This window comes from Centruroides vittatus, unplaced genomic scaffold, assembly GCF_030686945.1.
Source record: "Centruroides vittatus isolate TY-2023 unplaced genomic scaffold, ASM3068694v2 contig_507, whole genome shotgun sequence".
Classification (NCBI taxonomy): Eukaryota; Metazoa; Arthropoda; class Arachnida; order Scorpiones; family Buthidae; genus Centruroides; species Centruroides vittatus.
The window spans coordinates 59,006-75,162 of NW_027122294.1; the positions used below are offsets into that span (position 1 = coordinate 59,006).

A 16,157-nucleotide genomic window follows, 5' to 3' on the forward strand; every position below is an offset into this window, starting at 1 on the left:
CTTTGGATCGTTTACACAAAAAGGTAATAAAATATTTATGTTCACTTAACGTACAGTCGAATCCGCATAAGTCGTCATAGGTATAACTCGACACCGTCGGTTAAGTAGTCAATTTTCTCTGGTCTCGGCCGACTTAACTAAGCATTAATGTTAAAAAAACTCTGGTTTACTCGACACCGTTTAACTCGTCACCTCGGAATAAATCGACATACTTTTCTGTCCCACACTCTTTTAGACATCTGGTAAGTCGACTCCCCTCCTAAAAAAAATGAGTTTACACCACACAGCCTACAGTGTCGAGTGAACTCTTTTTTTTCAGGAGGGAGTCGTCTTACTTATTGATATATTATATTAATAAAAATACCTTTACATTTTATGTATTTTTATATATAGAATTATGACAGATAGACAGAAAGAAAATATACAATCTATATAAACGTCACAGCAAAATCCGATCTTGCATTTTCTCACCTTTTATTCATGCGATATTTGTAGGAGGTGTTTCACATTTCTGTTAGAAATAAGTATCCGAAAGCTAATAACGCTTACGCTGAAGGAAAAATACACATTTATGTCTGAATTTGAATGTAATAAAACTTTTCAAGCCGAATTTGCAAAACAAGAAAACCTTCCAAGAAACAACGTTGGTAGGAATTCTGAAGAAAAAAATGAGAAATTTAGAAACTTTATCTTGGGTCTTCTTGGCGGCTGTATCGAAAACGCCAGAAAAAGTCCGTACAAAGATGTCAAAGATGCTCTGATACGTTGGCTAAAGCAAATTCGTTCATCGAATCTTCCTGTTTCAGGACCGATACTGAAAGAAAATGCGATGGTGATCGCGGAGATACTTGGAGTAGAAACAAACTTTAGTGCTAGTGATGAATGGTCAGAGAGATTACACGTACCGTGTAAAGCACTACTGTATTTTCCTAATTGTAGTTTTTTTCTACTTCGTTTTAGTCGTTATATTGCAATAAGTTTGTTTGCTTAGTTATGGTAACGCTAAACTAGGGAGATCTGTCTGAGGGAGCATTCACTTTTAAGAAAAATTGTCCCCAATTTAGGAAGAAAACCCGAAAATCTCCACATGGTCAGCCATTCTGAGCGAATCCAGGACCGAACTCCCAGTGTTCAGAGTATGAAGTCTGTTTGGCCGATGGTGGGCGTCCACACATTTGCACTTCTTGGGGCGTTGACTTATGCAAACTCGACTTTATTAGAACTGGGAAAAACTGGAAATTCTCATAATCGGTTACAGTTTCAGTAAAACAGATTTCAGTACAAATCGGTAATCTATTTTCAAAGCGATTAAAAAGCCGCTACGAATTCAATAGAATTAATGTTTAATCACTTATTTTAGTGTTATAAATAAAGTATTTCAGTAAAGTTTGTCTTAATCACGGTTTATTTCCTCCAAAAATATATAAATGTTTGTAGATGCTGAAGAGCATAAATAGCAGTTAAAAACCATCATTTTAAACTTAATTTTCACTAGATTTTACGTTAATTATATTTTGTTAATTTAAACACGAATGATTCCTGATGTTATTTTAAAATTTCATGGATGCCAAATTGATGTAGAGCACAAATTAAAATTTTACGCTGAACTTTTCTAATGTTATGTACGCATATGTTAAATCCAAGCATATTTTACTGCAACAAAAATTGGTAAAAAGCAACGAAACAAAAGAATATGACAATGATAATGACACTTTCGTTGATTATTCAAAACCCGTTTTGAAAACGATTTTCGGTTTTTGTTGAAACTTCAGTTTTACTGGCAAACTGGTTAATTGATTTTACTCACTACCGGATGTTTTGGCGGCATTAGTTTATATCTTAGATATAATTGAAATACTTTAATTTAATATTTGAAATGTTGTAGGAAGTGACGTATTCGTACCTTCTGGTCAGAGTTGCAGAATTCTTGTCACTGGATGGATTCTAGCATTATATGTCATTACTGCGAGTTATGCCGGTGCATTGATGTCTTTCATCACGTATCCTGGTTTTGAAGCTGTTCCCCGAACTTATTCTGAATCTACTAAAGTTGGCTGATAAGGGTGACTATGCTGTAGGATTAAAACACAGTGGTGTAATTTTTAAGTTTATTCAAGTAAGCATACATTCATTTCTTTATTTAAATTTTGACTGTTATGTGAAACTTTATTAATGTACAGTACAATGCAAACTGATTAATTAGAGACGAAGACAATAGTACATATTTCATAATTACACTTTAATATACTTAATAATTATTAAACTATTTATTACATTTAATTGAAAAATTGTTTATTTTTACCGAAATATTAATACAGAAATTATAGAAATAAAATATTCTGTACTATTATAAAACTATTTTTTTTTCTCAACGAATGTAGTATACAATTAAACAGTGGTTTTTTTTATAAGAAAAACTATAGATTCAATAATAACGATAAATTTTTATTTAATATACAAAATTTCCAAAATGAATTCCATAATTATAAATTACTGTAATTATGTTAATTATTATCTAAGAATATGCGATGTTCACTAATCAAGGGAGTGTTTTGAATTTCATTCCAATTTGCATTTAAATGCCTTGTTGGATGCTGCTTCTAGGAAGTGTCGGAAACGAAAATGGAAACTTCACAAGAGTCGGCGTATTGTGTTCTGAAATTTACAAAGTCAGAACCACTTATCATTCTGCAACATGGAAAATCTTCAGGAACTGTAGAATTGTGGCTGCTTTTTGGGGATTGACAACAGATATGAAGGAGCGAGGATTTAGTATAGTATTGAAGAATGCTGTATGACACAAAGTACACAAATTGAAAAATTGTAACGAATACATACAAATTTTAGACTGTTTTCCAATACTGTAGTGTATATTACAACATTCTCAGATAATATTTAACATAATCAAATTTAAAACGATAAAATTATTTTTGAAAGATTCAACAATAGATTAAACTTTAATACAAGATATGGGTACATAAATGTATGTTTTTTGTTTTTCCAGGGAGCCACAGACGGTGATGCTATAAATTTAAAGCGATTGCTTGACTCAAACAAAATTGAAAATGTTTTGCTTAATAAAATTTTAATAACTCGAGTACTGAACGAGAAATTTGCATATGTATACTACGAAGCGCCTATTGAAATGTTCCTCAGCTGTTACGGTTCAGACAACTTTCTAATTTCTAGAGATGAATTATTTACTATCAACGTGGGATTTGGTGTGTCGAAAAGTTTTCCTTACAAGAGAGAATTAAATGAAGCGTAAGTTGCTTTTAAAATATTAATGCAGACATAGGTATAATATTCAATGTGGTTAATGTCAATTTTATAATATGAAATAATAAATTTCAGAATATTTCGTTTCGTTGAAGGAGGATTTTTAAAGAAATTTATTAAAGATGACGACAGAGAAAAAGAGAAAACAGTACTTCATCCAGAGGATAATTCAGAAGATACACATGCCTTGAGTATTACTGATTTGGCTGGATCTTTCATTCTTCTTATCATAGGTTATATTGTTGCTACTCTTACTTTTTTCGTTGAACTTATAATAAAAGCGTGCAGGTGTGGAAACGAAAAATTATTTTGTGAAAAATATTAGAGTAATTCCCATTTCTGATAAGCTAGATAAATCCCTATGCACGATTTCTCAAAGGCTTGAACATTCCAATATATGTTGACGTTTTGTCGTATTAAATATTTCATATTTTAATAATGTATAGTTAATATAGCATTATATGTTTAGTGTTTTAATGTGATATTTTCATATCTTAATATCGATAACATTAATAAATGCACTCTTGAGACGTATAAAATTTCTTTCCTTTATAATAAATTATGAACTTGAAATAAAAGAATGTTAATATCTCTGACCCTTCTCTGGCCAGTGTTTGAAACAAATATTAACCATGGTTTGGATGTTATTTTATATGCATTTTCGCTTATAAAAAAACGCTATTGATAAAAGTGTTTTTATTTAGAGATGGCCACCATTGAAGATTAGACTATTAAATATCGATAAAAGAAAACTGGACTTTATATAAAGTTAATTTTCATTAATGTAAATTATCTTAAAATAGTATGTATTTATGTCTTGAATTTTCATAAAATCAGTTTCCATGTTATTAGAGTAATTATCTGAATGGGCAATATTATCAGTTAATTATAAGCATATTTTTAATATTCTATTTATATATTCTATTTCTATTCTAATATTTTAATATTCTACAATTATAATACTATAACTTGTATGACTATTCTATAAAAGCATAAACTTTGAAGTATATACATTCTTTGCACTTATAAGATATAAGAATCACTTAAAACAGTGTAAACTAAAATATAAACTAATTGAAGAAGTTCGGGTATTATGGAATAGCATTGCTCTTTGGTATCTAGTTTTGCTAATACTTGTTTAATCAAACTAAAATATAAACAAGTACCTACCTTAATTTGTTGGCATTATTTATCCATAACTTTAATTATAAACATAATCATATTTTATAACATAATTATTCAAGTATTGAAAAGTTTCAGAATGGAGAGTAATATGAAATGCAGTCAGCGTCAGTGTCGTTTAACATCATGTTAGATAAGAAGTGAAGTTCTGATAATTGTTCTGAATGAAAAGACTCATACTCACTGCGTGACTCTTCTTGGTACAATTGTTTAGGATATTTGGCAGCATTTTTTACCATCTACATTTTTTTTACGCTTAATATGTATTATATACCTAGACAATAACTTATTTTAAAGTTTCAATACACCAATCATTAGTTGAGCTTTTTAAGGTGGGAAAATCATTTTCGGCTAATAGGAAATACCTTGATTTCTTGGCTTCACGAAATACTGCTATTCCATATTGCCCGATATGCTATCTTGGAAAAAAAGCATAGCAACTTTACTTTTAAGGGTCACAAAATCAAAACAACTATCAAAAGTATGGCTATAACTACTAAATTTTGTATTAATGAACGAACCACTATTTTATTATATCTCTATAAGTTATTACATATGTTAAAACTGCAAAGGTTTTAACGACTGCAAATTCGGTCTTTGATTTGTACTTGTGCCTTAATTATAGACTAAATTCAGAACATTATAAGAAGCATGAAGAAATAGTTTTATGGTCCTTCGCTAAGCAACAGTTCTATGCAAACGAGATAAACAAGTATTTCGTTAAACCAACTATTCCATTACAGCCGAAGTTCCTCTTTATATATGTAGGTCTATTCATTAATGATTACCAATAAATAGAAATGCATTCCTCGTAGCTGTTATATCTCTATTATAATATAAAATTTCATTATTAAAATCTTAGTGAAAATTTTAAATATTTAACTATAATATAACCTTCGAATAGCCGACATCTTCAGGACCGAGACGTTTGTCTGCTATTTAATTGAGATTATTAAGAAACTTATTACACATTTAAAACACGATATTTTTCAATACATTTTAATAGAAAATTTAACAGAAAAAAATAATAATATACCAGATCTGACATCTAAATGTAAAAATTTGCAACATTTTGTCAAAATTAACATTCTCCGGTTACTTAGTGCCAGAACCACGTTGAATATTGTTTTGTACGATTCTACATAACATTTATGCGAGTACGACTTTTTGTTTCAAAATTATATCAAACGTTTGTTTGGAATCAAAACTTTTATTTTGCTATCAACTAATATACTTTATTCACTTGATATCAAACAAAAATTTAAATTTCCGTAATAAACATATGAACACCAATAGTAATAAATGTAATATTTGCTGATATTTTAGACTAAAAAAATGCTGATAATTTAGACTAAAATAAAAAATATATAAAATGTCAGAACTGAAGGTCACATCTTAAACGTTTATAACACGTTGACTTGTTATAGCATGAATGAACTTATTATAGTAATATTATTGCATGAACATGCTAAAAATAAGTTTAAAAATTATCACAAAAAATAAAGCAAGAAAAAAAAAGTTATAAATGAAAGATTTTTCACAGGTGTTATTCACGTATATTCTTAAAATACAAAAAAATAATGCAGAGTACTGCAAAAAGCAGTGTATTCAGAATATGAGGAGTTACTGAAAATGACGAATTTTACGTCATAGCAATGATGCTAGTCTAAATAGGTAAATTTTACTATTTACTAAAACTACATACCAATTGTAACTAACTCTATTTGTAATTAAATTTTAATTTAAATAAATATTGTCTATTCAGTGGATACTTTCCTTTTAATGACATTCGCGTGAGGACGTTTCGCAGTTGCACTTTTTTTGTTAAGACGTGGAATTTGTGCTATTCTCATGTATTGTGAGTTCGCCAGCGAAAAACGATAACTAATTTGCTACTAATGTTAACCTCTTAACAGTGAAGGACGAGAATAGTCGTCCATGGCGATCGAGTGGCAGTGGTGAAGGACGACTATAGTCGTTAAAAAATTCTTATAAAATACCTGGACCATTTCGTGAAGTCGTAGAATTTTCACGAGTAGTTGGGTTCTCCAACTTTGTTTTGGAATATCTTTTAGTTCTCGAGAAATTACAATAAAAGAGAGAAAATTAAAATAACTATGAAATTTTAGACGGCCATCTATCGACATAAATCGAATTTAAATTTCCCGCCGTCATCTGATTGGTTAAAAAAATTAATATTCCTAATTGGCTCGCGTCAGAAAAAAGTAGGTGTGACTTCTGTAAATGACGCTATCGGGAGTGCACCGATGCAACCGGAAAAAGTAAACAGCCTACGTCATTAGTCTAACGGTCCTTGTCTGACCTACTTTTCGTAGAATCAACATTGGAGTAAGCTGTAGTAAAACGTAGTAGTTTATAGTAAAACGGTCTTCTCTAATATTCATAGTACTTTGTAAAGCTTGGATTTCAATTTAATAAGTATTATTTAGTTCAGAAACATTATAAATACATCATTAAGTAGGAGAATAACAAAAAACTTTATTTTTTAGTATAATACAATTTACAAAATCGAAAGTTCGTATATCGTAATATTATAAAAAACTACATCGAAACATACAAAGTCAACTAATTTACTTAAATTCAGTTCATTATACAACTGTAGATACTCTTGCCTTCCTCAGTTTCCTCAAAACAAAATTCGAAAACTTCAATTAATTCTATAAATATTTAAGCGCCATTACTATTCGAATTAACTGTAATTACAAATATAACTGAAAAATATTTTCGACATAAACCCTAGGCAATAATTATCAAAACAAAATTCTTCAAGTATAAATTTTTCTGATCGAGTAATATGTAATAATAGTTTTATCTATTACTCTTGCCATATTCAACTTTCTATGTTCACATCCATTTAGTTTCATCTAATTACACTTTAAATGTAAAAAAATCTACCAACAAATAAGTTTTCTAATAAAGATACTACTTGCTAATTAAAGTTTGTATTCTTCTTTGACGTAGTTCTACGTTTTAGCACTAAATTAGTAGACATGTCTAAATAACACGCTTATAAACACTAAATGCCATAAATGTTTCGAAATTAGAACTAGATAATTATATGCACAAATAAATTTACATGCCTTCATTTACATCCAAACAAAGATCAGTTCTCCCAAATTGTCGAAAAATAAATTATTTTCAACTTTTCTTTCTGAATTTAGAACTAATTCACAGTAAACTTTATGCCTTAAAATATCCATTGCAATCAACGCAAAATGTATGAATCCACGTAATAAAAAATTATCGCAGTGAACTTCGAATAAACGAGAAACACAGAATTATCGAACCGCACTTTACGAAATCTGGCGCGAACTGTCGTATACAATAAACAAAACGAAAATGCTCTTGTCCAATGTCATCACGTGACAAAAAGTTTCTAAATAAACGCTAAAAGTTTTAAAGAATTCTTTCACAAAAACCGATGAATTTAATTAATACACAATAACTAAATCTGCTTAATAAAGGTTAATAATTTTCCATTATAATTATGCAAATTAGATATAAAAAAGATCATCGCGCAAATTCTCCCGCGAACCATGGATGACTCTTACGTCATCTGGATTGAAGTTTCCTGCAAAATACTGAAAATTTTTATATAATTATTTTACTAATCCAGCCAAATTTAAATAATATAAAATGTCTAGATCTGTTTAATAAAAATTAGTAATGTACTATCACTAATATGCAAATTAGATATGACAAAGATTACTGTGGAAAAATTCCCGCCAAGATAAAAATAGCTTTCGGTCACGTGATCACCAAGAAATACGCCTTAAATTTAATGTTTGTGTACAAATTAATACATTTTAACTAATGTCATCGTTTAAAATTTAATGTTTCTGTAAAAATTAGTAAATTGTAACAAATTTCATCAAAGACAACAGAATAATTTTCAGCTTATAAAAACTCTACAATAAATGATTATTTCTTCGAAAGACGTCGATATGCACGAATAAATAATAAATATACAATAATGCTTTTATCCATTTTAAGTGGATATTGTAAACATTAAGCTATTTAATTTGTTTGGCTTTTATAATTTAGTTTCCGAATATTTTACTGTGAAATTCCATTTAGTAAACATAAACAAAGACAAGCTATTAGTTATAAACAGGACAATAGAATAATTTTTACGTAAATTGAGTGAAAATACAGAAAAAAACGAATTATATCAAAGATGGGGACAAACAAGCTTACATCCCCAGAACAGAGATTATAATTCGTTGTCAATTTCAGCCTGTTCCTACTTTGACTGTTTTCTGTTGGTAAAAACTTATTTTTTCAAAATAGAAGTACTTTGTTCTTAGTGAAGAAAGATAAAAGTATCGAAATATAATATTCAGAATTAAAAATATTGATGTATGTCCATATTATTAATGTATATTTTTTTCTGATATTAGAAATAATATCACGAGAAAAATATTAGGTATATGAAATACGGGTCATAAACAATTTCTTTCTGTCAAATAAATTACGGATTAAACAGGCTTATTTAGAAACATTCAATCGCGAATAACTGACTTTAAATATACAGAGGTTACAGTATGCTTGTTATGTGATAGTTATCTGCGTTTACAAATTAACAGAATTTTCCGTTTTTATACACATTATTATGCTATAATCTAGGAAACTATGTTAATACACAAGTCATACTACAGAAAGGGTAAGAAAGGAACGTCAGTCATTGTAACTAATGTATTATTGAAAGTTTCATTCATATAGATAATTAATTTTATCAAGATACATTTCTCCAAAAGAAAATTATCGATATTTCTCGTAAATATAAGTAAATTTTATTATAATTTAGATAAAAACTCATTTTTTCCCCACGCATGGCTTCTTTCCCCTCCCTCTTACTCCTATACTTGGAACATTCCATTTCATAATTTGATGTAATAATAACGTTTAAAATGATTCTAAATAAAATATTGACACTTAAAGTAGGTTAATATAGGCCTATATTGTCACGAGTCTCAGGTGTATTCATAAAAATGTAATAATCTATACAATAATACTTTCTCACATGCTCCATGTGTTAAAGTTTGCAGCTGTAATTGAAGTAATATATAAAGAAACAAAATGTTTATATTATCAATAGTTATAAAAGATATCTTATTTTCACGTAGAAAAACAAAATAAGACAGAAGAAACAGACAATCACACGATATCTCTATCCAGGACATTCTATAATTGATTTCAAATTTCTAATGTCGACATACATGAATATTTTTGTGTGTGTGAATATTATATTTCGATACTTTTATGTTTCTTCACTAAGAACATCTTAAAACATTAACTTTTTACCAACAAAAAACAGTCGAAGTAGAAACAGGCTGAAAATAACAACGAATTATAAGCTCTGTTCTGGGGATGTAAGCTTGTTTGTCCCCATCTTTGATATAATTCGTTTTTTTCTGTATTTTCACTCAATTTACGTAAAAATTATTCTATTGTCCTGTTTATAACTAATAGCTTGTCTTTGTTTCTGTTTACTAAATGGAATTTCACAGTAAAATATTCGGAAACTAAATTATAAAAGCCAAACAAATTAAATAGCTTAATGTTTACAATATCCACTTAAAATGGATAAAAGCATTATTGTATATTTATTATTTATTCGTGCATATCGACGTCTTTCGAAGAAATAATCATTTATTGTAGAGTTTTTATAAGCTGAAAATTATTCTGTTGTCTTTGATGAAATTTGTTACAATTTACTAATTTTTACAGAAACATTAAATTTTAAACGATGACATTAGTTAAAATGTATTAATTTGTACACAAACATTAAATTTAACGCGTATTTCTTGGTGATCACGTGACCGAAAGCTATTTTTATCTTGGCGGGAATTTTTCCACAGTAATCTTTGTCATATCTAATTTGCATATTAGTGATAGTACATTACTAATTTTTATTAAACAGATCTAGACATTTTATATTATTTAAATTTGGCTGGATTAGTAAAATAATTATATAAAAATTTTCAGTATTTTGCAGGAAACTTCAATCCAGATGACGTAAGAGTCATCCATGGTTCGCGGGAGAATTTGCGCGATGATCTTTTTTATATCTAATTTGCATAATTATAATGGAAAATTATTAACCTTTATTAAGCAGATTTAGTTATTGTGTATTAATTAAATTCATCGGTTTTTGTGAAAGAATTCTTTAAAACTTTTAGCGTTTATTTAGAAACTTTTTGTCACGTGATGACATTGGACAAGAGCATTTTCGTTTTGTTTATTGTATACGACAGTTCGCGCCAGATTTCGTAAAGTGCGGTTTAATAATTCTGTTTTCTCGTTTTTTCGAAGTTCACTGCGATAATTTTTTATTACGTGGATTCATACATTTTGCGTTGATTGCAATGGATATTTTAAGGCATAAAGTTTACTGTGAATTACTTCTAAATTCAGAAAGAAAAGTTGAAAATAATTTATTTTTCGACAATTTGGGATAACTGACCTTTGGATATAACATATGGATATAAATGAAGGTATGTATTATTGAGTTACTAATTTATTTGCGTTTATGTGTATTTTTGTACTGTAACTTAGTTTGTTTTACTATGTTCGAGAAAGTAGGTCACACATTGGATTTCTGAGATAAAACTGTCAGCTTTTTCAGAGTGAAGCGAACCCACTCAGTGAAGTGTTTTAGGGAAGTTATGCTTTCATTTCTGATGCATGCCAATGATGAAAATTGTTTTTAAAATTAAATATCGGTCAATGACGATAACATATGTTATAAATGTGAAGATGAATATAAAAATATTTCTACATTTTTTTATTGTTTTGTTGTTTCTTAAAGATTAATTTATTTAAATTTATTATATGTCAAGTAAGTTTATTTACAAAATGCTAATATTTTAATTCGCTTTAATATTTCGGCGTAAATTTGAACAAGGAATTTTAAAATTTTAAATAAACGATATACTGAAATTTTCTTTTATTTACAATGATTACGTCACTTCTACAGAAAGTAGAACACGAGACGACCTTCACCCACATTTCAGTCTGGGGGGAAAGGCCGCCAGTTGTAGTCATAACAACCTTTACGTCTTCTATTGTTGTGGATGAAATTCGTTAACTGTCAATTACATTTTCTTGAATTTGATTCGCAGGTTGGAAAAAATCGTCATTACTTAAATGCCTAAAACTTTAAAAAATTTTATAAAATTGAAAATAAATTCAAAAGTTTTGAAAAAATCGTATCGGATAAAAAATCAAAAAAGAATTTAATATAAATTTGAAAAAAAAAATTTTAGCAAACAAATACCGCTAAAAAAATTCATATATAAAAAAATTATGTGACAATAAAGAACGATTTTTTCTTTACAAGACGTAACTGTTTAAAAATTTTTTTTCCTAAACGGAAACGAGAAAAACGCGTGGGAAAATTCTTAAAAAATTTCCCACGCTTCTACTCCACAACTACTGGTAGCGCCACGTCTGATTGTTCCACTGTTAAGAGGTTAACATTTGCCATTGAGACAAATAGTTATCTGGTTTACTGGTGAGATCTGACTCCGGTAGTCTAGTCAGAGGTCTTCCGATAAGAAAGTGTTTTGGAGTTAGAACTTGGAAGTCGCTTGGATCAGAGGACATAGGAGTGAGCGGTCGGCTATTCAAAATTCCTTCTATCTGCGTGGTGATAGTTATAAACTGCTCTATAGTTAGATGCGAGTTACCTACGGTTCTTTTTAGGTGATGTTTAAAGGACTTTACTCCTGCTTCCCAAAGGCCACCGAAATTTGGTGACTGGGCGGTATGAACTTCCAAGTGACCTCCTCGCTGGCGAGATAATCAGCTAAACTGTCAGGAGGTGTTTTTACGTAGTTATGTAGGCGTTTCAACTCCGCACTGGCACCCACAAAATTTGTGGCATTATCTGTCCAAATTGACGCACTTTTACCCCTTCTGCTAAAAAATCTTTTCAAGGTTGCTATCATTGCCTCGGTTGTTAGGTCGGTAACTACTTCAAGGTGAATTGCCCTAGTCACAAGGCAAACGAAGATTGCGACGTAGCACTTCTGATAGGTGCCCTTTCTTTGTCCCTTATATTTAATAAGAAAGGGACCACAAAAATCAATCCCTACATGTTTAAAGGGGGGACTTGGAGTCATTCGCTCCGAAGGAAGATTTCCTAGGATTTGTTCCATGACTTTGGGTTTATTTCTAAAGCAAACGAGGCACTCATGTACCACCCTTCTGGCCAGGTTTCTTCCACTTAAAGGCCAGAATTCTTGTCTGACTAGGTAAAGTAAAGTTTGTGCACCAACATGCAAATTTTTCAGATGATAATATCTCATAATCAAGTGGGTTAACTTGTGATTTTTAGGTAGCAGAATTGGAAACTTTTTATCAAATGATAAATTTGAATTGCTCAATCTACCGCCGACTCTCATTAGACCCTGTTTATCTAGAAAGGGATGTAATCTGCTTAATTGACCCTTCGTTAGATTCCTTCCCATTTGCAATGTTTTTATTTCCTCAGCAAAGGCCATTCCTTGTACTTTGCCGATCAAATAAATTTTGGACTCTTGGAGTTCTTTCCTTGATAAAGGGCCAAATCGACGAGTTACGTGTTTTATGTTATGTAGAAACCGGAAAATATAACTAAGTATGCGAATTAATTTGATGTAATTATTACTAAGTTCAAACAGGGTATTGTCAAGGTCAGAGCTTGACACTGACACCAAATTAACATGCGATTGTTTTTTAAGCTCAGATAGATATTTTTCATCGGAGGAAGTGTCGATGGCATATTCATCCTGACGTTGAACGGTTGGTGCTACTTGAGACTGCACTCCACTCCACCATAATTCCATGGATAGTAGATCTTGCGGATTTAAACCCCGAGAAACTACATCTGCAGGATTGGAGTGGGAAGTTATATGTTTCCAGTGGCAGCCTTCAGTAATAGATTGGATCTTTTCCACACGATTCGCAATAAAGGTCTTCAGGCGATATGCGGGAGTGTTGATCCAAGCGATGGCAATAGTTGAATCTGTGTGTAGGATCACTTCAGCTATATCCATTTGCAGACATGAGCGTACTTTTTTGACAAGTTGAGACAGTACTAGACAAGCTGATAGCTCTAATCGAGGGATTGTCATAACCTTAAGAGGAGCGACACGAGATTTACTAGCAATAAGTCGTGTCTTGCCAGTTCCATCTTCCTTTATGCAATGCATGTAAACTACTGCTCCATGAGCTGACTCCGAGGCATCTGCATATCCTAGCAAGACAGCCCTTTGAAGTGGATCTGTTAAAATATATCTAGTGATCTTAAGATCGTCCAGGGCTTTCAAGGACGACACAAAGTTCACCCAATCATAGTTAAGGTTTTCTGGTAGAGTATCCTCCCAGTCGAGCTTAATGAGCCACAGCTTTTGTAGAAAGATCTTTGCTCGAGTTATAACTGGTCCCAGAAGACCCAAGGGGTCATAAAGTCTGGCGATGACACTCAATACTTCTCGTTTTGTATAAAGCAATTTTTCTGGAATCGATACCCTGAATATGAACTGATCTTCAACCGGCTTCCAAATAATGCCTAAGGTTTTTACTGTTGGTTCCGCACTTGAGGAAAAGCAATGTTCCTTATTTTCTGGTGAACTACTGTTCATCAATTTCATTGAATTAGAGTTCCATTTGTGTAGTGTCATTCCACATGTGCTCAACATGTTGCACAACTGAGATTGTAGTTCGAGGGCAGCATCGAAATCTTGCTCACCTGACACAATGTCATCCATGTAGACATCTCGTAATATGGTTTTAGAGGCCAGAGGATATCTTGCTGCTTCATCGTAAGCCAACTGCTTAAGGGTTCTCACTGCCAGAAAGGGAGCACTGGCGGTTCCATAAGTCACAGTTTTCAGTCTGTAGGTGACTGGCATCTCTTCTTCCTCGTTCTTCCAAACAATTCTTAAGAGATCTCGTTGCGAGGGCTCAATTAGAATTTGACGAAACATTTTCTGGATATCTGCTGTAAAAGCGTACTTGTATTTTCGAAATCTTGTCATGATCTCGAAAACATCTTCCTTTACTTCACCTTTCAAGAGATGATCATTTAGACTCAGTCCAGAAGTTGTGGGAGCAGATGCGTTGAAGACTACCCTTAACCTTGTAGTGGTTTTGTCTGGTCTAAACACACCGTGATGCGGAAGGTAGTAACATATATTGTATGCTGTCTGATCAGCGGGAGGTTCCTGCACCCTTTCCATGTGGCCCAAGTCCAAATACTCCTTCATGAAGTTCTGATATAACTGCTTTAATTGTTTGTCCCTTGATAGTCTCTTCCACAATTGATTCAATCTCTTCAATGCTAACTTCCTTGACTCTCCCAAGTTTTGTATTTCCTTGGTTGCCATCTGCACAATGTATCTCCCATCTTCATTACGTCTGTGAGTTCTTTGATAATGATCTTCGCAATACTCTTCTTCTTTACTCATCAAACTTGGAGCCTCTGTAAGAGTTTCTATTTGCCAGAACCTTTGTAAACATTTATCGATTGATTCAGACTCTGATATTAGTCCACAATATTTATCTTGATCATTAGAGTCTGTGGACCCAGTAGCGATGTATCCAAAAACTGTGTTGCGAAATGTTAGGTTATTGTTGCACGATAGACGAATTTGATCGTTCTTGACTATTTCAAAAAATGCTTCAGCTCCAATAAGCATGTCAATCTTGCCTGGTGTAGCAAATCTTGGATCAGCTAACTGACGGGGTATTTCTGTTTTGCTGACGTGTAGAGAGGAAACCGGAAGTAAATCCGTGATCCTTGGCACCACTAAGAACTCTAGCGTCTTAGAAAAGGATCCATTACCGTTTATTATTGTAGCAGGCAGCTTAAACTTGACCGAGGTTTTATTTCCGCTTATACTAGAGACTGTGAGGTCGATTCTTTCTTGCGGTGTGCCCAGACGACTTGCGAAATCTCTAGTTACGATATTTGACATACTGCCCGAGTCCAATACTGCGCGCGCTTGAATGCTGGCTCCGGTAGTATGATTTAAAACCCAAACCATGGCTGTCGAGAGAATTACTGTCTTATTTCCCTTGTCAATACATGATAGTGAGTGAGGTATACTCTCACGAAACTCTATTGCGTCGGGATTAAGATCCTGCTTGGTTGAAATCGGTTTGCTGTCGATCACTGGTGCATTTGAACCAATTATAGCTTGTTTCTCTTGGTGCAGTAATGTATTATGTCGCTTTCGGCATATCTTACAGCAGCTTTTGGAGTTACAATGTGATAACTTATGCCGATCACTTAAGCAATTGAAGCAGAGGTTGTTTTTGGCCACAACATCGTTTCTTTGGGAGACTTCCAACTGTAGAAAAGAATCACAATTGTAAACAGGATGATTCTGCTTACATAAAATGCAACGAGACATAGAATTGTTACATTTCACAAATAAGTTTCTCGGTTTAACTCTATCTTGATTACACCTTGGCTTCACGAACGTGGCCTTATTAATATTTTCTAAAATCTGAGAACGCTTTTCCAAAAATGAAATCAAATTATCTAGCTTAGGAACGTCATTCGAACTAATACTGAACTCGTACTGTTTTAGTGTCTTCTTATCCAGTTTCTGAAGTACAATGTTTAGAATTAAGATATCAGAGAGCTCATTCCTTTCATATCCCAGGACCTTTAGAGCTCGCAT

General features: G+C 31.8%; 1 protein-coding gene across 1 annotated transcript; it reads right to left on the minus strand.

The window, feature by feature from the left end:
* Positions 1-12,206: 12,206 nt before the first annotated feature.
* On the minus strand, positions 12,207-16,157 carry LOC136978347 (uncharacterized). The gene has a single exon (XM_067274054.1). The coding sequence runs from the start codon at positions 16,155-16,157 to the stop codon at positions 12,207-12,209; it is 3,951 nt and encodes a 1,316-aa protein (XP_067130155.1).

Bases quoted from the DNA above. Each gene is read 5' to 3' on its own strand.
- LOC136978347 (XM_067274054.1), bottom strand. From the start codon at position 16,157: ATGCGAGCTCTAAAGGTCCTGGGATATGAAAGGAATGAGCTCTCTGAT.